Here is a 25,099-nt window from a genome sequence, read left to right as displayed (position 1 = left end):
CCTTCAGTACAAAGAAGGTAACAGCGAAGAAACCATGGGTGACAGAAGAAATACTTCACTTAATCGATGAAATAAGCAAGTACAAAAGAGTTCAGAGGAATACAAGTCAGTTAGGAAAGAAATAAAGAGGAAGTGCAGAGAAGCTTAGGCGCAATGGCCACATCAACAATGTGAAGAAATCGAAAACGAAATGATCGTCAGAAGGACTGATTCAGCGTATAGGAAAGTCAAATAACTTTCGCTGAAACTAAAAGAAAGCGTGTTAACATTAAGAGCACAGTAAGAATTCCATTGCTAAATTCAGAGGAGGGAGTGGATAGGTGGAAAGAACAGAATGAAGGTTTCCATGAAGGAGGGCATTTGTATGATCACATGATAGAACAAAAAACTGCAGTCGATACAGAAGAGATATAGGATCCAGTATTAGAATCAGAATTTAAAAGAGCTCTGGAAGACTTAAAATCAAAAAAGGCAGAAGGGACAGATAACTTTCCATCAGAATTTATAAAATCATTGGAGGAAGACGCAATAAAACGACTGTTGGTGTTGGTGTGTGAATGTATGAGTCTGGCGACATACCATCTGGCTTAGGGAGAAATATCATCCACACAATTCTGAAGACTGCAAAACTGACAAGTATGAGAATCATCGCACACTCAGCTTAACAACTCATGCACCCATGTTTCTGACAAGAATAATACACAGAAGAATGGAAAAGGGAATTGAGGATGTGTTAGATGACAATCAGCTTTGTTTTAGGAAACATAAAGGCACCAGAGAGACAATTCTGCCATTGTGGTTGATAATGGAAGAAAGACTAAAGAAAAATCAAGACACATTCATAAGATTTGTCGACCTGAAAAACGCATTCGACAATGTAAAACAGTGCAAGATGTTCAAAATTCTGAAAAAATAGAGGTAAGCTATAGGGAAACATGGGTAATATACAATTTGTACAAGAACCAAGAAGGAATAATGAGTGGCAGATCAAGTATGAAGTGCTGGGATTAAAAAGAGTATGAGACAGGGATGTCGCCTTTTGCCCATACTATTCAATATATATATCAAATAAGCAATGATGGAATTAAGAGGCAAAGTGATCGGTAATTCATGGTACGTTGAAACCGGCCGTCGTCCAAGACCAACAAACGTAATGCCATAGCAACCTTCTCATAGCAACGTTCTCTGTGTTTCGGTCGTAAGATTTGTTTGGTTTCCGCACCAATAACAAACAATTGTGGAGATTTTTAACTATGGAAAAGGAAAATATTTGTGATCCTTCATCGGAGAAATGTTCAGCAATATACGAGAATATATTAGAATTTCAGTATCCTTTGAAGAACTCATACTTATTTAAAGTACAATGTTGGAATTTCAACGCTAGTCAAAAGTTGATGTTTTTCTGATGCATTCACCAAAGTAATGGGAAAGGGAGTGATGATTCGAATATGTCTAAGAAATAATATGTTTGTTCCATAAATATTTGCACTGTACACAGCTTTAACCCAAAAAAATATACTGTTGATTCATCCCGTGACGAAATTGCGTCCAGATATGAATAGAAAGGAAACCCGGGAAGGTTTGGAAACTCAGTGGTCAGCATCAATAATACGTTCCCATCCTTTATTGTAAAGGCAAAAGGGTTACTTATTTCGTTGTATAGAAGTTTAGAACACCGCATAGAATGTGGGTCACGAGGGGATACTAAAAGAGTCGAGATGTGTATGAACAAAAGACAAGCAACTGGTAGAAACTAAATCTATGCGGTTTATAATTAATGAGGTTGAATCAACTGAACTTTGTATAGAGGACGGCATGCAATATTTAGCGGATTCAAAAATTGGAATTAGGAGAAAGGCTCATGGCATAACCGTAGACTAGTTACGTGAAATGCCATCCCTCAAACTAAATACGCAAGCCTTATTAACAGATACAGGGTAAAGGCTGAGAATAAGTAGAGATCGTATATAATATGCTCTGGCAATAATTGTAGATTAAAAAAACGCAAAAGTCGTTTTTGCGGAACGGAGTAGATCCCTTCATGAGGAGAAAAAGGACGCTTTTTCGATAAACAAGTACGTAATGTCTCAATTTCACGACAAGGCTGCTGCTCCTCAATCGCTACAGGCCTAACAACTACGTGAAAACGTGACTACCGTTGAAGGCAGCGACTCGGTGCTTAAATTACAGAAATCTGGAGATTTCCAGTGTACAGCATTTTATTTGTAGGCAAGTGCAAAAGTTGTGCATCAAAGTAAAAAAATCCACTTCTTTTTATCCACAGAGAGCATTTAATATTGCAAGGAAATTATTTTTAAATTTTCGTATTTATTTCCAGAAAGTCCTGAATTGTTCTTCTACATATATTGCTAAATAGTAATTCGTAAGAAAATGGCAGCCATTGATTTGACGCCAGAGTTGCTTCCAGAATGGAGCATTTGGTTTGCATTTGAATATTCCTTGAAGTGGCTGTTACTACACAAACACAGTATTTTACTACACTTTGAACTGTTTCTTACAGGTGTTTAATATTATGAAGCAGCCAGTGTTGATGAAAAGCTATCACTTTCTTAATCAGCACTTTGAGGTCCCCCGGCCCCCTGGAATGAAGGAAGATAAAATTGAAAGAACAAGGGACAAACAAGTATCTTGTGTCAGAACAAACTATGATAGAGAGTTGCACCTCCAGAGCTATAAGTATTGTAGAATCATACAGTAGCCTATCTGTTAAATAGAAAGAAAGATATAGTGTACTACAACCAAATATAGAAAATAGGAATCTAAAACATTAGTAAGTGACAAATAAGTAAAAAGAGAAAGGGAAATGTATTTCAGTTTTCAGATAATAGTTGCAGCAGAAAGGACACAAATTCAGTGACTACTTTCTAACCATGGTAGCAAACATTACATCTAATATATAATTAGCTATAGATTCATTATGTTTAGCCCAGTAGGCAGTGTTTACAGCTTCTACAATTATTAGTTTAAAAAGCAAAAACCTGTTAGGAGATTACAGATATCATTATTTTCTAAGAATTTGTAATTTTTCTGGCTATTATGGTGTTTTTAGGAGAGTACCTAAATACTGTGCTACTGTATGTTTATATGATCTTACTTGTGATTTATATCACCCAAAACAGAACAAACAGATTCATTTCTCAAAGCATAACTGAGGGAGGTAGTGCAGTAGTTAGCACACTGGACTCACATTCGGGAGGACAATGGTTCAATCCTGCGTCTGGCCATCCTGATTTAGGTTTTCCATGATCTCCCAAATCGCATCAGGCAAGTGCCGGGATGGTTCCTCTGACAGGGCATGACTGACTTCCTTCCCTAACCTCCCCTAATCCGATGGGACTGATAACCTCACTGTTTGGTCCCCTCCTCTCGTATCAACTAACTAACCAACATAAGTTAAATGCCTTGAAGTTTGGCTTTTGAAAAGAGTTCTCAACACATAAGCCATTTATAATTTAGGCCTACTAAATGAAGTCCTGGCATAAATAAGTATTAAAACTACTCTGTTAGTATATTCTGTAATTTAGACAAGGTCATTTATTGTGAGGTGTAACAACTAGTTGTCCACAAGAATGAATATCACCGCCAAACTGTGACCAAGAACAAAGTTGACCATCCAGTGGCACAACATTAACTGAGCACAGCATGCTTGATTTCTGTGGCTGCTTTGGCTGCTTTACAACCCAGAAAGTCTGGTTCCTTCCCTCCACATCCACCTTTTCTGTATTACACAGATGGGAATTATCCTTGCAAACCATCATTTGTTTCAGTAAGCCTCCTGGTCTCAGTCTCCATTAACCCACTACCCCGGCAGCTTCCACCAAATGTTTCCCCTTCCTGTGTCCTATCACCACCACCCAATTCATGTCTCCATGTGACCTTCATTGTGCACCAATCCCCAATGGCTCTGCCACATGAGCATCACATGCCTAGTCCATGCAACTGCCACCCCTCCCTCCTACAGTCCTAACCAGCAAACTGACTGCCTCCCTCCAAACCACTATATACTCACCCCCAACGTCTCTTCCTGCCTCCTGCCCCTCTCTCCCCTTGCCCAACCTACCCACACAAAATGCTTCCACTATTCAATGAGTAGTCTCTTTTACTACTAAATTATTTTCACTTTGTAATAAGTTCACACAGTAATGCTTAAAATTAAACACAGTTCTCAAAGTGTCACGGACTATCAGAAAATTATTGTAAAGAATAGGAAGAATCATCCAAAAGAAAAGTTTTAACTGTTTTTTTTATTTTATTTTGTTTTTTTTTTTTTTAAATTTAGACAGATACCCAATGGATGACTTGACATGAACTGAAAGCTACTGTATAGTTTATGCTCAAATAGTGTATTGCTTCCTGTACTATGCTGAGATTTTTTATTTCTTTGTGAAGATCATATTTACTTCTTTAGTCATGATCATGATATGCACTGTTTATTTTGTAAATTGTTTGATTCTTGTTGACAAAGCATGGAAATGGAATGACATACTGTCATGATATGGTGAAGAGAACCAACTGTTGAATAAATTTCTGCAAGAACATCTAGAGTGAACTCTACTCATAATTTTGATGGAAATCTTCTGTGCAATAAAAATTTTATGTGCTTGTGACTGGTTTCCTGAGAATACAGTACCGTACGTTATAAGTGAATGAAAGTATTCAAGATATGCAGTTGTGATTGTTTTCAAGTAAAAAACAGATGCTATCGAGTGAGTGGCAAATTATGTGAATGCATAGTGTCTGTTTCTTCGAAAGAACAGACACCATGCAGATCCCGTGGCTGTGAAATACTATATGTAAATTGAAGGGGGATGTCTGCTATCAGCTGTAGTGGGACATTAAGCAGAACCTGTGGCAATGAGCAAGCACGAAAGAAGTCTTGAGCTCCTGTGGGAATCTGTAAGTAGTAAACAGAAGTGTAATGGACAGGGACTGCAGATAGGTAGCGCTCGGAGGGAGTGTGGATCGGCTGTGAGGTGCACCAAGATTGTCCATGCAGTTGTGATAATGCTGTGTCCTGGATGGCACAGTGGTTGGTTACCACACCTGCCTAGTAAGCAGGAGATCATGGGTTTGAATCCCTGTGAAATGGTTCAAATGGCTCTGAGCACTACGCGACTTAACTTCTGAGGTATTCAGTCGCCTAGAACTTAGAACTAATTAAACCAAACTAACCTAAGGACATCACACACATCCATGCCCGAGGCAGGATTCGAACCTGCGACCGTAGTGGTCGCTCGGTTCCAGACTGTAGCGGCTAGAACCGCACGGCCACTCCGGCCGGCCGAATCCCTGTCCAGCACACATTTTTGCTTGTTGGTGCTGATTCTGCTTAATGTCCTGCTGCAGCTGATAGCAGTCATCCCCCTTCAATTTACATGTAGTGAATGGCAAAAGCTGCCAAATTCAGTGCTTTACATAGGCAGAGGATGTAAACTGACAATTTAGGTTGTTATTAATATATAATTCCAGGAATCTGGAAGACTCTACTCTCAGTGTTTCTGTGTCACCACATTTTATTTTACCCTGTTCATCTTTTTTGTGTGCTGTGTGAAATGGAGTGAAGTGAATATCATTAACATTAAGGGACAGGCCATTTGAAGTGAACCCATCAAGAGCTTCTGTGAATATAATGGACACAGTGTTGTGGTATTTTTTATATCGATCATAATAGTTGTGTGATCTACAAATAGAGTGAGGTGTGTGTTTTGTCTCATATACCATGAGAGGTCATTATGAATAGTAAGGGACCAAGCACTGTGCCCTGTGGTACTCCACATTTCACTGTGCCCTAGCCAGTGCAGGAAGGTGCCATTGCAGAATTATTCAGCACTACCTTCTGCAATATGTCATCTAGAAATGACTTGAGCCAATTCCTGCTTTACGATTTAAGCCACTTTGCTCAGCCTTTCAGAGTTGCATTTTGTGGCTGACACAGTTGAATGCTTTACACGGATCACAAAGGATTTCAACTAGTGTAATTTTGTTGTTTCATACATTTAAGGAATTGCCTGCAAAATTAGAAAATGGCCTGTTCACTTGAAATACCCTTTTAGAACGCAGACTGATTTTTGTTAAGGATGTTGTGTTTATTAAGATGATTCATGATCCTGTTGTACAAACATATGCAGCATATCAGGAAGACTTATGAGCATTGAAACTGGCCAGTAGTTGGATCATCTCATCAGTTTTCTGCTATATTAGCAGGTCCTTTGCCTCTCCATTTTCTGCAATCCATTGCTTCTTTCTTAAGGCTGCTGTATGTTGTACCGTCCATTGCGTCATCCAGTATCTGAAATCTCTTCTTTCCTTGCTTCCTTTTCCCCTCTACATAACCTTCAAAAACTGTTTTTATCAGTCCGACATTCTTTCTTAATATATACCCAATCCAATTTCTTTTTCTTCTTTTTATTAAATCTAGTAACTGTTTTTTCTCTCCCCCTCTTCTCAGTACCTCTTCATTTTTTACTCTGTCCATCTGACTTATGCTTTACATCCTCTGCCATGTCCACATCTCAGAAGCCTCCAGCCTTTCTGAGCCTTTCTTCCTCAAAGTCCATGTTTCAGCACCAAACAGAAGAACACTCCATACAAGACATTTTATGAGTCTTTTTCTGAGTTCTCTGTCCATAATGCTGCAGAAAATTCTCCTTTTCTTATAAAATGCCTCTTATGCCATTGCTATCCTTGTTTTAATTTCTGTGCTGCACTTCCAGTCAGTGTCTATCCTGATTCCAAGATACTAAAAATTTTACACCTGTTCTAATATTTCTCCATTCAGCATAATTTTTATTTCTTTATTTCCTCCTAGTGCCAATACTTTTGTTTTCTTTGTGTTAATTTTCATCCCATAATTTTTTCCATTAGCTTCAATTGTGTCCACTAAATCCTGTAATTCTTTTTCCCCTGTGGGTAGAAGGACAATTTCATCAGCTAACCTCAAACACCCTACTCTTCTTCCTCCAATTTCTACTCCTTTGTCATCTAATGAGCATTGGTCAATCATATTTTCCAAGTAGAGGTTGAAAAGGGTAGGTGATAGACAGCATCTCTGTCTTACTCCTTTTCCTAGTCCGATCCAGTTGTACTTTCTCCTCTCACTTTAACTGATTTTTGATTAAGATATAATAAGTTTATAAGTCTTCTGGTTTTCCACTCCACTCTCTTTTCTCTCATTATAGTCGCCAGCTTGTCCCAAGCCACATTGTCAAATGCCTTTTCTAGATCGATGAGGCACATTAATAGGTCTCTTCCTTTTTCAATAAACCTTTCTCCCAAGATTTGTAGGAGCCCTATTGCATCTCTGGTGCCCATATTCCATCTAAAGCCAAACTGCTCTTTGCCAAGATTCTCCTCCATTCTTTTTCAAGTCTGTTATTAATTATTCTTAATATCACTTTGGCTGCATGTGAAATGAGGCTGATTCTCCTGTGCCCTCTGCATTTCTTGGTTCATTGTTGTTTTTTGGGTAATGGAATTGAGGGAATATGGAATAGTTGTAGGTAAACAACTAGAATTCTCTCAGATACAGATTTATTCACACTTAGGTTCTACACAGATACAAGTCCGGAGGCTAACTGCCGTTAGCATCCAAAATCCTGCCCAAAGTCCACTCCTCAAAGATAGCACACTTACGCACTGAACAAATATTGATATTTATGGCGCTCTACGTCACATAGCACCGCCCCCCCATCCCCCCCACCCCCCCACCCCACCTCCCGCACAGTATGGAGTACGTCCCTGTGAATGGGGGGGGGGGGGGGTGAGAAGTTAGGAAGGTAACGTACAGTTCTTCTGCGTCAGGCGGAAGCGGTTGACTGGTAGGAGACTGGGGGGTGAGACCCGGTATGTCGACGGCGAAGTCAGCAAGCGACGCCGGCGGCTGAAGACGACGTCCCGTCCTGGAGTGGAGGTGTAGCACTTTGTCAGCCGGCAGACGGAGAATCACCTTGCCCGAAGGCCTAACAAAGGCACGCAAATTGCCACACGCAGCACTTCTGCTCAATTTAAAGCGGCGCACCACACGAGATTCTGCACTTCCTCCCTCAACATTGTCACACGCGAGTACCACACACACCATATCGCCATCTACGACAACAGATAATTTATGTATGTCATCAGGGTATACATGTGTTGTGAATTCTTGGGTGGCACCTGTACGAGCAATGGTAGGGAGGCAGGGAGGTGTGGGAAAGCCATGGCAGGGGGAAGCATCTGCTAAGAGGGGGGTGGCAGGTGCACTGGACTGCGCAGGAGACAACCTTGGACGATCAGCTGACAGACGAGGGAGCGTGACCGAAGGCAACGAGGAGCCAGTGTGGATTGAACGGCGTGACAAAGAGCTGTCACACGAAGATGGTAACACAATGGTAGAATCCGAGTGATTGGCAGTTCGACTTCGAGGGCTGTGAGGAGTGAAGCCCCGAAAAGATTGGCCACTCGAATTAGATGAACGCAGAGAAGGAGCAGTGCTCGACAGAGAAACACGCTGTGGAGAATCAATACCCGAATGCATGGTATGGGAAGATGGATGACCGCTCGAAGCAGGAGTGGGCGAAATAGGGGCAGAATAAGGGAGGTTCACCTGAGGCTCAATGAAAGCTGGTTTCACTCAGAGTGTTTGACGACCTTGTAAGGACCTGTGTAGGGCGACTGAAGTGGGGCTTATACTGAGTCGTCTCTGAGAAACACGTACTCACAAGAGTCTAGCATGCGCGGTACGTACACGCGCGGAGGTGTATGAGCAGCCGGAGGTGGCGGCTGAATTTTGCTGCAGTGCAAGCGCACCTGCTCGAGAAGTGAAGGGAGTTCAGAGGGCCGTGGACGTGGGGTGGGAGTGACTAATTCTCCAGGCAAAACCAGAGGTTGGCCATACACAAACTCGGCTACGGAACCCTTGAGGTCTTCCTTGAAAGTCACACGAAGGCCAAGAAGCACGAAGGGCAGTGCCTCTGTCCATAGTGAGTGATGGCAACACAGGGCAGACTTTAAGGTGCAATGCCATCGCTCGACAAGCCCATTGCTTTGGGGGTGGTATGCAGAAGTATGAATTTTGACAATACCACACATTTTACATAAGTCAGAGAAAACTGAAGACTCGAATTGTCACCCCTGGTCAGTGGTGAGGCAAACAGGTGAGTCAAATCTAGAGATCCACGAATCTAAGAATGCTCGACTTACTGTCTCAGAGGTAATGTTCCGAATAGGCACAGCCTCAGCCCACCGAGTCATCCTGTCAATAGCTGTAAACAAGTAACGGAAACCCTCAGAGGGGGGCAAAGGGCCTACGAGATCGATATGACCATGGTGAAACCGGCCTGGCGGTTGGGCAAAACAGCCAAGGGATGGGGAAATGTGCCTGGAAACTTTGTTCTGTTGACACAACATGCATGCCCTTGCCCAAGACTGACAGTCGCGGCACATGTCTCTCCAGACAAACCGTTCAGCTACCAGACGGGTGGAAGCTTTGACACCGGGGTGTGCTAATGTGTGTAGTTTGTCAAAGACCTGGCGTTGAAGGGGCTTAGGAATGAATGGCCGCAATGTACCAGTCGATTCATCACACCACACTAAGTCAGATATGCCAGGGAAAGTAGAGCGTACCGGTTGGAGAGAGGAGCTGTGGTCCGAAATTAACTGCATGATATCGGGGTCTGCCGATTGCAACCAAGGCAGGTCCGTTAAGTCAATTAAGGTTGTGACAGCACCAACACCCGAGTGAAAATCAGCAACCATATTGTCCGCTCCTCGGTTGTAGCGAACGTCATTTGTAAATTGCAAGATGTAATCGATGTGACGAAAGCGTCGTGGGGGCGGATCAGCCGCAGGATTTTTTATGGCACGAACCAAAGGCTTGAGATCAGTGAGCACATAGAAATCTCGTCCCTCAACATCAGTTCTGAAGTGTCTTATGGCCTCGTAAACTGCATGTAATTCTCTGTCGAATGCTGAGTATTTCTTCTGCACATTGTTTAGCTTTTTTGAGAAAAAATGCAGGGGGGTCGTAACATCGTTGTATGTCTGACTCAGTACTGCGCCGATAGCATTGTCACTAGCGTCAGTAGTGATAAACATTGTGGTGTCCGCACGTGGGTGAGAAATAGTGACAGCGGAGGCCAACAGCTGTTTGAGTTCGTTAAATGCCTTGTCCATGTCTGGTGTCCATGGTACCTGGCGGGTGCCAGAAGTTTGTGGGCCAGCGAGAGCATCTGTGAGAGGAGCCTGCACCACAGAAGCGGCTGGCAAATGTTTTCGGTAATAATTAACTGTTCTGATGAACCTGCGTAATTCCCTGTAGGTCTGAGGGCGTAGCATCTCGAGAACAGGCTTGATCTTGTCCTGCGGTGGTGTCAGACCATCCGATGACACAACATAACTTAGGAATGTGACGGATGACTGGTGCAATTGAGTCTTTTTTATTGTTCAGTTCAATACCAGCAGCTGCTAAAATATCTGTCACGACTTGAACACGCTCCTCACTCTGTTCCAAAGTAGAAGCAAAAACCAATATGTCGTCCATGTATACGAAACAAAAGCCTGGATGGGATAAAGTTTGATTGATGAAACGCTGCCACGTTTGGGGGGCGTTTTTCAACCCAAACGGCATAAATTTGTATTGGAACAGTCCGAAGGGAGTGGTTATGGCAGTCTTTTCAATATCCTCCGGAGCCATAGGAATCTGATGAAATGCGGGCTTACAGTCCAAAACAGAGAAGTACTTTGCACCTGCGAGCGCATGATTGATATTTATCAATGATGGTGCGGGCATTTAAACGCATATAGTCTCCGACCATACGCCAAGTACCGTCTTTCTTTTGGTCAAACAGGATAGGACTAGCCCAGCAACCGGAAGAAGGTTCAATTATTCCCTTTTGTAATAGATCATCCAATTGTTCTTTTGCAGTTTTCATAAATTCCGGCTTGAGGCGATGTGGGCGTTGCGATATGGGCGGCCCATCGGTTAGACATAACCGATGAACTGTGCCATTAGTGACTACTGCAATACGTGGCGCGGCACGACAGTCAGATGTCCGTGAAGCGGAGCAGGCAGTGGCGGACGGGCAAAGCTGTGGCGCTGAGGGCACGTAAGTACAGGTGTGCCAACCGCCTGTAGGCTGCGTAAAAGCCGCACGCGTGTTAACATGGGCGAGGTTGGTACACTGGTTCTTGGTAGCGGGCTGTGCCACTACGAGCGCTGTAGGCAGGAGTGGGCATGGCCGAACAGCAGATGGCCGTAGTTCATTGCCACGAGCTTGGCAAGTTAATTGTCCATTCGGAACGCAAGGAGCATGAGCACCCGGGCATACACTATCATTACAAAAGGGGGTGCTGACACAGTTTACAGAGTTCACAACATTGTCGTTAACGTGCGCGGGCACGGGAACACCAGATTGGCATGGACTGACCTTGTCTGTAGCCGACGAGTTGTCTGCTTGTAGTGCCGCGAGGCGTTGTTGTGTGGAGGCCAGCTCGTGGTGTATGTTGCGGAGATGCAGCAGCATTTCCGTACGTTCCATCCCCAACTTCGAAGACTTGGCGCACTCCACTAGCCACTTGTCTGTCCAAGATTGCAGCTCCAAGGATAGGTTTACACACTTCTTAGCACAGCACACATGTTTGGTGTTAGCCAAACTGTCACTCGGTGGAGCGAAAGGAATATGTTTGTTAAGGGAGGTGGGGTAAAACACAGTATTTTGCACAAAATCTAGTGACAACTGATAGTGCTTGAGGAAATCAATTCCGAGAATAGGTTCCTCAATTGTTGACACTAGAAACGTCCACTCCAGCTTGCACTCGGGCGAAAGTTTCACTGTATACAAAGTGGAACCCGAACACTGTAGGGTAGACAAGATCACTGCACGAAGTACTGTTTTGTGTGGTTGCACTTTATTGGTTGCTAGGCAAACCGGCAGCAAAGAGACGTCTGCGCCAGTGTCTACCAGAAAACATACACCTGATCGTAAATCGTGAACATAGACTCGACCACACTTACTGTTGTTGTCCGAAACGGAGTGCAACGTGGGATGGTGCCCGTTGTTTACATCGCAGGAGGTGGCACCGTAGCCTACCTGCGGTTGGAGTTTGGGTAAGAACATGGTGACTGATATTTGCGAGCTAGCTCCCCGAATCTCGCGTGGAAGAAACAGTAAGGTTGGGCAGGCCTGTGCTCCTGTGGGTAGTTGCTAGGTGACGGAGTATGTGCCCCAGAGCCTTCCACAGAGGCCGATGCACTGTCGTTGTGGGGAGTTGAAGGTGCAGGCAGGGCGGCTAGTTTAACAAACTTATTACTGGCAGCCCCAGATAAGGGCGTGGCGTCAGAAAGCGTCTTAGTGCGGTCACGTCCAGAATGCAGTGCACGGAGCTCACGTTGCCTGGCGGAGTATGCTCTGTTGGCGGCGCATAAACGTTCATTTACTGGCCTATCTTCATACGCAGAGATTGCAGTCTGGACAGGCAAACACAGCTTTTCAGTCCAGATTTCTGCGAGTGTGTCATCAGGCATAACTTGCTCATCGACGGGAAGACGGATGCACCATCACAGCTGGGACGGAGACCTGTCGCCGAGACGCTCTTTGTGGATGAGCTGTCGTGCATTTTCTCTCCTGGTTTTAGAGACGCGCTCCAGTATCGTCTGTTTTGCCACAGCATACTTCCCTGCTAGGGGGGGGTGCTTTGACCAGATCGTAAATTAAATCGACGCGGTCGTGTAGATGGTTCATGAGGCAGGCGAAACGTGCGTCGTTGTCCAAAGCACAGACATTGAATGTTTGCTCAACCAGGTTAAACCAGAACTCCGGGTGAGCGGGTTTGAAGTCTGGTAGTTTCGGCAGATTCGGCACTGCGGTCATTGCAGAGGTGCGCCTATTACTTCGGACGGAAGTAGAGCATGCAGAAGATAGCGAGTCCGAATTATTGGCATCCCGTAATGCGGGAATCGCGACATTCACTTGATGCCTGGGGGGCGGCTGAGAAGCGATGGACGCTCGAACAGTGTGAGTATCGTAGTCAAAATGTGCATTCTCATTGACGTGGTAGCTCGGAGGGAAGCCACAAGTACTTAAGTACGCCGGTGAATGTCCACTATGCACACAGTATTCACTCGACCGTGAGTGGTGGGGCTGGTTGTAGATGTCGGAGTAATTACTGTCCAGCACAGAATTGTTGACTTGATTAGGAGCAACACAAGGATCCCACACACATTCACTAGGATGCACCCTCGGTGTGATATTTGCTGTTTGGTGAGCATTGAACACCTGTTGACTAGCCGGCGCGAAAGGATACACATGTGGCGGGAACTGATTCGAGTTTGAATTTACTAGTGGATTTTCCAAAGTAGCAAAACCTCGCTCGACGCCACAAACTTTTATTGAATTGTGCGTTCGACACAGGAGTAGGAATGTTCCGACCAATACTCTGTGGAGAACATGTGGGAAGGTCTAGGCTAACAAAGCCAGAGTCCACGACCGTTGGCGGTTGGAAGAAACTGGCGGCACTCGATGAATTCCACTGCATATTTTGGCTGAAGGATTCCGAAGATTCTTGCGGCATGTCCACTACGACGGCAGGAGTGCTGGAGAGATGTTGCTGAAATCCGGGTGGCGGTGAGTGCTGAAAGTCCATTGTCTGGAGCTGAACAAAGGCCCTCGCGATCGCGGAGAAACCCGACGCGGTAGGCGCGTAAATAACCTTCGGGCGGTAACTCAGACGCGTATTACACAAAAAACAGGGTCACCAGTGAGGGAATATAGAATAGTTGTAGGTAAACAACTAGAATTCTCTCAGATACAGATTTATTCACTCTTAGCTTCTACACAGATACAAGTCCGGAGGCTAACTGCCGTTAGCGTCCAACATCCTGCCCAAAGCCCTCTACTCAAAGATAGCACACTTACACACTGAACAAATATCGATATTTATGGCGCTCTACGCCACAGAGTCATTACTTTTCTTAGAAAGTCCTCAGGCCGTTCACCATTGTCATATGTTTTATTACATAACCTCAATATTTCTCTTATTCCATCTTGGTGCAAGCATTTTAATATTTCTCCCGATATCAAAATCTGTACCAACTGCTTTGCCATTTTTCATTGCAACTATGGCAGACTTTACTTCTTCCATTATGATGGGTGGTCCTTTCTTGTCATCACTTACACTGGTGAGTGATTCAAGTTACAGAATTTCTGGTTTGCAATCTGTGTCATATTGCTCTTTTGATGTTCTTCCCATCTCTGAAGGACATCGTCATGATCTTTGTATACTACCTACCTCTTCATGTTTACTCAAAATTTCCATAGTAGTACTTCCTGCTTTGTTTTGGTCCCATGTCATAATCTTTACTCTGTTGTATAGTATGTTGTCTCTTCCCTTCCTGTCCAGTTCTTCAGTTGCATCACATTCCTCTGTTAGCCATTTTTTCCTAGCCTGCTCTGTTTCTCTTCACAGTTCATTATTTGACCTTTGATACATCTTTCTTGCACCTACAGTGTTCTTGTTTTTAATTTTTCTTCTCTTCTCCATCTTGGAAATCATTTCTTGTGTGACCCATGTTTGTTTTTGCTGTTTTCCCCTTCACATATCCTATCTCTTGTTGTCCTGCTTCAATGATTCCTTTTTTCAGCATATTCCAGTACTTGTTGGCATTACAGGTGGTTCTTTGTCTCATAATGTGTTTAAAAACTCATGTGACAGCATTTCTGTAATTTGTTTTGTGTTGGATCTTATCTTCTCTTGATCCTACTTCTTCACCATGGTTGCTTTCTTCAGTTTTTTCATTCTTATTTCTATTTCTGCCAAAGTAAGTTGTGGTCACTAGTAATATCTGCACCTGGTAACATGTGCACCTCCTTGATTCCATTCTTGTATCTTTCTTCTACCAGTATAAAATTGATTTGATTTCTGTATTTATCCCTTTGTGATTTCCAAGTGTAGAGCCTCCTCTTGTGGTTCTTGAACTATGTATTTGCCACTATCAGCTGCCTTTCCCTGCAGAAGTCAATTAGCCATTCACCTCTATCATTTCTCTTTCCAAGACCATGACTGCCTACTATTTTTCCCTCTTTCCCTTTTCCCACAATGGCATTCCACTCTCCCATTACTATTTTGCAACATTTTTTATCTTCGTCCATTATTCTCTCTTATTACAGTGTACGTTTCTTCTACAATTTGGTCATGTTCTGAAGTTGGCATATACACCTGGGCAATCAGTAAATCTTTTTGTGCTCCTTTCAGCCTTACACCAATAACCTGGTTATTTGCATAGTCTACATATTGCACACATTTAGCCAATTCCTTTGTGATAATCATTCCTACTCAATTCATTCCTTTTACTTCTCTTCCTGAGTAGTACAATACATATTCATCTGACTGTAACTCTCCACATCTATTCCATCTTTTTACCTCAGCAACTCCTACGAGATCCATATGATTCTTTTCCATCACTCTTTTAAGGTTTTCTAGTTTTCCTGCTTGTAGCAGAGTTCCGATATTCCAGGTACCAATGCTCGTTTTGATTTTTTCCCTCCTTTCAAAGATTCAATTGTGGGACAATTTTACCTCCAGATACTGATTTAACATGAGAGGAAGTCATTTTTGTGCATAAAATGGAGATTGCATTATGCAGGAAAGATGATCTGCAGTGATATTACGTTGCCTTCCGCATTTCTGGAGGCCGCCCTAAACATGGGATACAGGTGCCTTTCGCAACCACCCGACCGCCAGACGCTGCATGGGAAGTATAGGTTGGAAAATGAAAGACCCCTAGCCCTCGAAATCTAGTAGTGTCAGGGTCAGAAAAGAACAAGAGTTGGCCAAGGGTGGTCAGATAGGAAAGATAAAAGTGAGGAGGCTGTCATAAGTAAGTGGAAGCAATGCCAGGACTCAGCTCAGGGCCCCGTGGTCGCCAGCCACTTACTCACTAGGTGCGAGTCCATGAGGGGAGTAGTTGGATACCTCAGCTTTATCGCCATTTTTGAACAGTAGTTAGGCAACTATACAGGGCGAGTCAAAAGTCCTTGGACACCTTCATAAGTTGGAAGATTAAAGGTAAAATTGAAATGTGGTGATGGGAACATAGGTTTGATGTGGGGCCGCAACTTTTGGAGTGAATGTCATTCATGGCTGCCATCTTGAAATCCACCATTTTGGATTAAAGTCTTTTTTTTTTTTTAATGGGAAGGGGGGTGTATGACACATCAAATAACACTCGCTTGAGCTCTGGAATTTAGTGGTGTAATTTGTTTTTGTCTATCTTGTACAGTTTAGAGGTTACTGATGCTCAAAGTTGGGAAATTACCTTTATACCGACTGCTACAACACATGTTCTACGTGTTGTCCATCCCGTGCAATGCACAACTGACGTCGTCACAACCACTCTGACTGCACGCGGAGGAGAGTGTCTCCTGCAATTTGGTCACAGGCGTGTTGTATGCATTCCTCCAGGTGTCTCAAATCATGGCTGCTCTCAGCATACACTTTCTGCTTAAGATGTCCCCATGGATAAAAATCAAGGGGCGTTAAGTCAGAGAATGCGAGTCCACTGTGCCACCTCGCTTGGTACAAGAGTGTGATCCTGTGGGTTCAGACTAGGTGTGGCATAGGGATGGAAGATAATATTTTGTAGATTGGATGGATAATGTGATACCACTTTGAGAGGGATGGGAAGAATTTTTGTAGTGTGTTTGTCATTTATGATGCAATCATAGGTATTTGAACCCCTGGAAAAAGGTGTGGGTGATATTAGTTGATGAGAGGATAGCTAGTTCTTGTGGGTGGTTGGATGATTAGGAGTTTATGTAGATGTGGTGTGTAAGATCTGTTTGGGGACTAGACATTAAAGGTGGTGCTTTCCATGGAGGCCTCGGTAAAACCTTCAGCATACTGAGCAGATTGCTCATTACTACAGATGCATTATCTGTGGATGCCCAGACCATATGGGACAGATCTTCTGGTGTGGAAGGAATAATAGTTAAAAAAACTGAGGTACTGTTGATGGTTAGTGGACTTGATATGGACTCGGCGTGACACTGTCAGACGTCAGCCTGATCATCGTCAGTATATTGCAAATGTTACTAGCCAACCTAGATCTTGAAATTCTTATGTGGTTCAGGCTGATTAGTGTTATCGTCTTGATCTGGACTTTCTACTCACTCATCAACAGACTCATCAGCTTCACTGTTATTGGTTTGACCTGGCCCTTTTCAGCTCCCTTATTCCTAGATATTTCTGGACTTTCTACTCACTCATCAACAGACTCATCAGCTTCACTGTTATTGGTTTGACCTGGCCCTTTTCAGCTCCCTTATTCCTAGATATTTACTTCCACTTTATCAACGGCTCCATAACACTCCTGTCGCTGTCAAGCTCACTGACGATCCACAGTACCTACATTTTGATAACTGCCATTGCTTCTGAACTAACATGGTCCTTTCATTCAGTTTGGTCACCTGCAAATTACATTTCCTCCCACATAGTTCTGAATCCCTATGGATGGAACATCAGGATTGACGAGAAATTGCTTGCCCTGCATGGTAAAGTTTCTATAAATGCTTCACAGAAGGCATTACTCTTCAAACCAAATTGGAATCATCACATAGATAATGTTGTGGGGAGAGCGAAGCAAAGACAGTGTTTTATTGGCTGAACACTTAGAAGATGCAACATGTCTATTAAAGATACTGCCTACACTACACTTGTGTGACCTCTTCTGGACTACTACAGCACAGTATCAGATCCATATCAGGTAAGATTGATGAAAAACAGTGAAAAAGTTCAAAGAACGGCAGATTGTTTCGTATTATTATGAAATAGGGGAAAAAGTGTCACAGATATGATTTGCAGTTTGGTATGGCAATCATAAAAAACAAAATTATTTTTCAATATAATAAAGGGAAACATTCCACATGGGAAAAATATATCTAAAAACAAAGATGATGTGACTTATCAAACGAAAGCGCTGGCAGGTCGATAGGCACACAAACAAACACAAACACACACACAAAATTCCAGCTTTCGCAACAAACTGTTACCTCATCAGGAAAGAGGGAAGGAGAGGGAAAGACGAAAGGATGTGGGTTTTAAGGGAGAGGGTAAGGAGTCATTCCAATCCCGGGAGCGGAAAGACTTACCTTAGGGGGAAAAAAGGACGGGTATACACTCGCACACACACACATATCCATCCACACATATACAGACACAAGCAGACATCTCACAAGCAGACATATTTAAAGACCTATTTGCTGGGAAAATGTAGCTGTGCATGTGTATGAAAGTGTGTTTTTTATGTTGTTTTACCCCCCCCCCCCCCCCCCCTGCCCAATTATATGTATTCCAACACGGACTTTTAAGTATCACATTAAAAGTAGAGTATCTGTTGTTAATGTATGCTGTGACCCATTCCATGTCACTCAAGATTTTCATCTCTGATGGCATCTACAGAACCTAATTTTATGGAATAATTAATTTAATACACAGTTATCTACTTTATATGGTAGAGTCCTACTCACTACATACATTACATACTACTTACCTGCATTGCCCCAGAATATAATTTTGTAAGACAACAAGAATTTGAAATATGCAGAATAAATCAGCAGCATGGTCATAACAATGAGAGCTACTTAAAAGTGCCCAACATTTGAAACTGAGCTTCTTGATTAATTTATCTACATGCTAATTCTATTTTAGAGTCTAATCCAGCCCTCCTGCCCTAACAGACTTGCATGTGAAAGTGCCAGTTTCGGGACAAAGTGATGCGCTGGCCCTGAGTCGAATCCACCCTGCAGATTAATGGTGAGAGTCAGTGTGCTGGCCAGTCTGGATGTGATTTTTAGGCAGTTTCCCACATCCTAATTGACACCTGGTAGGCTGGTACTTAAGTTCCACCTCAGTTACATGATTTGCATATATTTTGAACACTTTTGCTCAATTTCCCATGAATAACTCTATGCCCAGGCAGACAGGGTACACATGTACCTTCCTGGGAAATAACGGGGTGGTGACAGGAAGGGCATCCAGCTGCTCTTTGAGTTAACCATGCCAAATCCATAAATAACTGTGCTGACCCTGTGCCAGTGCAGGATGAAGGCACTAGAAAAAGAGGAAGAGCAGTGAAATCCAGCTGAACCTGAAGGACTTTTGTACATATTGTTTTATTTGGTGCATAGACATTAATGTATATTTCTAGTCCTAACATCATTTTTATTTGTTTGCAAAAGTGATGTGAGTCATGTTACATGAAGACTCAACGTATTTGTGAGGCCATCTACTTCAAGTCAGGAAAATTCAACTCCATCAATGCAAGAAGGATGATTTTAATACCATAATATAGTTTCCTATGCCATCCTTTCTGTTAAGTGGCAAAGCTATGTTTTATTCATTGACATTTGAGGACGTTATAGTAAGTTTATGTTAGAACTGCACAAAACTGTGTCAAGTATAATGCTTAAGATATAATGGTGTGTGTTCAGAATTTCAAAATGAGATGTGCCCAAATGGAATAGAAAGTATCAGATTTTTCACAATTTAGTTGCAGGTACCATCCCATTCAGTTCTTTGCAAGTAATAATGTAAGTTTTGTTCATCACTTTCCCTCCTTATAATCTGTTTGTGAAAAGCCAAGTTATTAGAAGATGTACACACTCCACATTCACTTTATGTCTTTGTTTTATTAAAAAATATAGAAGTAATAGCTACTATGTGGAAACTTGTGACTTGAGTTGAATGTTAACATCTGTGTTAGAATCAGTGACTCATTGCCACTTCCCACTAAAATAACAGTTTTGGTGGTATTGTCTGCCACTTAGAACTCGTATGCATTCTGATACTCAAATAATAAATCACTGCTGGAACCTCATATGTGATACCCATTTTACTCCTAAGTCACAATTGATATACAGCTCAGAGTGAAAGACAATGGCAGTCATATTGCAGTCTTGCCAGGATTCACCATCAAAACTTACTTTTTATGTTATCTCAGGTACAATGTTTGTTTAACAAGTGGTGTCACTTTTCTTGTTATTGGGGAATAAAGACTGTCAAATGGATAAACCTACATACAACCACTACATAAACCTCTGTGAAGTATAATAGTTAAGATACACTCCTAAGGACTCAAAATCTCAAATGAAAAAAATTAATTCAGCCACACCAGACAAGAGTCATACTTGTTGTGAGGCTCTTGTTTGTTGTGCCAGATGGTGTCACTGAAGCTAAACAACATTTTGGAGGAGCAGTCTTCGATCATCTTTATGTAATGATTTTGACAGCAATCATTTATTCAGCAACATCTTTAGTTACAGCACCCCAAAATTTTAGTAACATTTACTACATTAAGAAATCCTTGAGCATTACAATTTAAAATTTGTTCTCTCTCTTCTCCATTACAGAAGTTAAAAGCATGAAATTAACATTCGACTGTTTACAGATGCATTCTTTACAGTGCAAATTTGCATATGGACACATGCTTGTGTGTGTGTGTGTGTGTGTGTGTGGTCATACTCTTGAATATATTCAATATATCACAAAAAACTTAATACCATTATTGAGGTGTCATCTGTGACTGCTCCCCCTTAAGGATGGTGGGGGGTGGGTGGAGGGGTGGTGGTAGTGGAGAGACACCGCTTGATGCACCACGAAGGAATCATTCAAATGGGACAGAATTTACATGTACAGAAAAACAAATGATTATAATTTCAGAAAAATTGGGTGATTTATTCAACAGAAAGAGCTTCACAAATTGAGCAAGTCAGTAACATGCTGGTCCAGCTCTGGCCCTTATGCGAGCAGTTATTTGGCATGCCATTGATTGATAGACTAGGTGGATGTTCTCCTGAGGGTTATTGTGCCAAATTCTGTCCAATTGGTTCTTTAGATCATCAAAATCCTGGACTGGTTGGTGGGCCTACTGATAATGCTCCAAATCTTCTCAACTGGGGAGAGATCCAGCAGCCTTGCTGGTCAAGACAGAGCTTGGCAAGCATGAAGACAAGCAGCAGAAACTCTTGCCACGTACAAGTGAGCACTATTTTGCTGAAACGTAAGCCCAGGATGGCTTGCCATGAAGAGCAACAAAACAGGTCATAGAATATCATCGACTTATTGCCATTCTGTAAGGGTGCTGCAGATGACAACCAAAGGAGCTCTGCTACGAAATGAAACGGCAACCCTGACCATCACTCCTGGTTGTTGGGCCATACGGCAGCTGACGGTCATGTTGGTATCCCATCATTGTCCAGGGTGTCTCCAGACATGTCTTTGCTGGTCATTGGGGCTTAGTTTGAAGCAGGACTCATCATTGAACACAGTTGTACTACATTCAATGAGAGTCCACGTCGAATGTGCCCAACATCATTGCAAACAGGCTTGTTGGAGTATAGAGGTCAATGGTAGTTGGTGCAAGGGGCTTACTGTGAGCCACCTATTAATGGTCCTCGTGATTAGTGAAGCACCTGTTCCATATCGGATCAATGATAATAGTGAAACTAGGGGTCTGAGTGTCTCTCTGATGATTGCTCGGTCCTCATATTCTGTTATCTGCCTAGGTTGACTGCTTCCTTCTTAGTGCTGTTTTTGGCCACGGTCCACCCATTTCTGCCAACGTCATCAAATAATGGCATCATTCCTATTCATATGTTGAGTGATTCACCGATTACTCCAACCGGCTTCTTTGAGTCTCTCTCAGATGCTGACATCTGCGTATATTGTTCACACACCTACAGTCCAACTGAGTACACAGAATGAAATTCTCAAATACTTTATGCCCTGGTATCTACACATCCCTTGTTTACTATTCTTGCCAGCTGCATGGTGAAATTGTGCTGCAGCACCACACTTTCGTCCATCGACCGCCAAATGTTACAGTTTTGCATTTTCTGTTGATATCAGTGTGAACATCAGTTTGTGAGCGATTTGTGTAACTTCTTCATTGTACTTCATGTTTTTTTTTGTCTTAAAATGTATGTTCACAATGCTTATATGACGATGGTACACTTATATCAGCATCAGGCCCATTCAGTAACATAATGTGCATATAAAAATGAAGATAATTATGCCACAGTTAAAATAGTCATTCCAGATAGACAGACCATATTTTACGACATTTGATTTTTCTTATAAGTACATTCTCATTATGTGGATTTTTATTCAATGCAGAAATTTGATGAGATGAGTCAGAGGTTAACAGAGAGCTCACACTAACTGAAGAAAGAGTAAAGATGTTAAAAATGATATTTATCAGAACACAATAAAACTGTGTAAAATGATTTTGAAAACAAAATAATATAAATTCATTATTTTTATATATTTGATCTGTGGCTTTTGTTTACTACCATCTGTAACATTTTAAGCCTTGATTACAAATATCAGGTATTCATTTGGATACAATACTCAAAAATATTTCAATATGTGTGTTGCCGATAAATGTACTATTATATTTGGATCGGGAAACTTAATACACATTTATAATATTGAAAAAGGAGAACGTAGATTCCATCGCACATGGACAGGAGGAGGGATTGGACACATAACAGTAAGTTCACCTATTTTTTGACCAGCAAGAAGACATATACAACTTACTTAGTGTGTTTGTGATCTGTCATTACCGAAGATTTGTGTTGAAATTTGTGTAGTTATGATATGTTACACGTGTGTAGTAAAACTGTGGAAAATGTTTTCAATGAGATGTCATTCAAAACAAGAGTACACTGAAATTATATTTATTTTGTAGATATGCACTTCAGAAATGTAATTGTCAAGTTTTGCTAAAAATCACACATGTGTGACTCTTTTGCTGAATTTATGCAGCTAGAGAGGGTGTGGTTCATTTCCAATTACGAAATGGATCATGCCTCTACTTGGGTTCATGTACTGCAGTTTCTTCATTTTATAGGCACCTGGGAATGTTTGTAAACATGGTGGCAAGTTTATTTATTGTCCCAGTCCCTTTGCAGTATAGTAGTTCTCTAGGACTTAATGAACTTTATTTGTGATTTGGTTTTCAGGGTCTGCTTCACCTTCACAGTGTCCCCTTTTTGCAACCAATAATACACATCTTTGTACCTGATGATTACATCAGCAGTATACTACCCCAAAATTACTAGCAATACTTCTACTGCTGTTGTACCAAAAACTCCAAATTTTTAAAAGCACATTTCACTGCATGTATCTTAGGTCTGCTTTCAGATGTAGATAGTATGACTGCTGGGTCTACACACTTCTTGTTAATCCAACACTGGCAATAAAGATGGCACCATGATATAGCCTCAGTGCTCACAGTGACAATTTATAAGACAGAATTCCAACTGGAGCCAGCTTGCATGATTTTGCAAGCTTTCTCAGTGGCTTTGCTGAAGTGAGATAAAAAATTCCTTTTTTCAAGTACAGTCCTAAATTCCTGCACACCTGACTCCTGCAAATGGGAATTCTTCCCAACCTGAGGATAAGAATTTTAGTTTGGGACAGTCTACCTTCCAGCAATAAAAAGGCGGGCTTATGAATAGCTGTTGCAAATCTATTGTTTACACACCATTGCTGTTTCTTCATCAGTAGGACACCTGTTGCTTTTGCCTTCATCTTTGCCCTTGACTGTTCTGGGACAACTACTAGAATGTTGTCTGTATCCATGCTGACACTGTCTACATAATCCTTCCCAGCCAGCAAGGCTAGCAGTGGACTGATGACTAAATTAAAAGAAACTTCTTGTTTTGTTGACCCGTTGAAGTATTTCTTCTGTTACCAAGGCTTGTTCACACTTACCTCCTGTGTACTTATATTTGTCTATCCAACTTCTGTGATTGCCCTGTTTGGTGCTGTCGATTCCTTTTCAAATTACCTATTGTGGTATTCATCATCAAGGTACCTACAATGTTAGCTCTCCTGCGAGCTTCTGTGAAGTTTGGAAGGTAGGAGACGAGATACTGGCAGAAGTAAAGCTGTGAGGACGGGGCATGTGTCATGCTTGGGTAGCTCAGATGGTAGAGCACTTGCCTGCAAAAGGCAAAGGTCCTGAGTTTTAATCTGCCAGGAAGTTTAATTCATATTATTTTACCAGTGGGGAATCATCATGACATGTCTTCAATTACAGGCTACATGTCCTGTGCACACACCTTAGGTGTTTTCAGTGCAGTGGTTTCCATTGCCTTCTGCATCCTCGTGGCATTGAACATCGTTGTTCTACCACATTGTAGTGGCAGTTGCCTATCATGAGGGTAAGGGGTTACCCTAAAATTCTGTGTGCTCCTCCATCTTGTTTGACAAGACTGTTGGCAGAACGAAGGTGGCTTATTGTACCGGAAACCTTCAGTCATCATTGTTGATTATTTTATTCAAAATGCTTTGATTACTAGTCCAAGACATTAACCCTAGACCACTGGTACATACACTATAGCATTTCTAAAGAGCTTTTATCACTTCAAGAATTAACTTTAATTATACATGAATCTTGTAGGTCTATAGCTTTAACCCTTTTTGCCACATTGCTCTTCCCTTGATTTGAGTAGACACTGAAAACATACCATATAATCTTGTATATTCTGACTTTATCTTTACTTTCTCTGTTCTTTGTTAATATCCATTGTTTATATCATAATTGTTCTTTATATTTGGACAGGTGTTTTAAATGACAAATAAGTATTGTTTTCTTTCAGAAAAACCCATTGTTTGAACACATAGCAGTTGCTGATAATGGATATGAACCAGTGGTTGTTATATACAACTGGCCTTGCATGGATGTTATCTCAGTTTTAAGAGGTGGAACGACAAAGTCATATTCATTTATGAGCTACAGGTGGTTATTACTGATTATGAAATCAGTGTTATTCATATAGTCATTCACAGACAATTGAAAAGAATGAAACACACACAGGTTTTAATTTTCATAATGACTTACAGCCCAGATGGTGAAATGCTTTGTGTACAAGGTGGTGACCCAGACTTTTTACTTACAATTTGGGACTGGAGAAATGCAGTTATATTACGCCAACAGAGGTCCCATGTTAATGATGTTTACAATATCGTATTTTCTCCATACTCACCACAAATGATGTGCACTGGAGGTAAAATATATAATTGTCATCATAGTCTTTTATAA

The 25,099-nt window shown here is 41.9% G+C and overlaps 1 protein-coding gene across 1 annotated transcript; it reads left to right on the top strand.

The window, feature by feature from the left end:
* The first annotated feature begins 1,206 nt into the window (after nt 1–1,206).
* On the top strand, nt 1,207–25,099 carry LOC126195570 (cilia- and flagella-associated protein 44). Its single transcript, XM_049934194.1, has 4 exons — nt 1,207–1,327; nt 22,378–22,540; nt 24,657–24,796; nt 24,901–25,099. The coding sequence occupies exons 1-4, from the start codon at nt 1,254–1,256 to the stop codon at nt 25,097–25,099; spliced, it is 576 nt and encodes a 191-aa protein (XP_049790151.1). The 5' UTR covers nt 1,207–1,253.

The sequence above is a fragment of the Schistocerca nitens genome, chromosome 7, assembly GCF_023898315.1.
Source record: "Schistocerca nitens isolate TAMUIC-IGC-003100 chromosome 7, iqSchNite1.1, whole genome shotgun sequence".
In the NCBI taxonomy this organism is placed as follows: domain Eukaryota; kingdom Metazoa; phylum Arthropoda; class Insecta; order Orthoptera; family Acrididae; genus Schistocerca; species Schistocerca nitens.
This window is presented reverse-complemented; position numbering and strand designations above follow the sequence as displayed.

What these genes read in the sequence shown, in the direction of transcription:
- LOC126195570 (XM_049934194.1), top strand. Translation starts at nt 1,254, where the DNA reads ATGGAAAAGGAAAATATTTGTGATCCTTCATCGGAGAAATGTTCAGCA. An exon ending in GAGGGATTGGACACATAACA is followed by an intron (nt 22,541 to 24,656) that starts GTAAGTTCACCT and finishes GTTTTCTTTCAG; the next exon opens with AAAAACCCATTGTTTGAACA. An exon ending in TATTCATTTATGAGCTACAG is followed by an intron (nt 24,797 to 24,900) that starts GTGGTTATTACT and finishes AATGACTTACAG; the next exon opens with CCCAGATGGTGAAATGCTTT.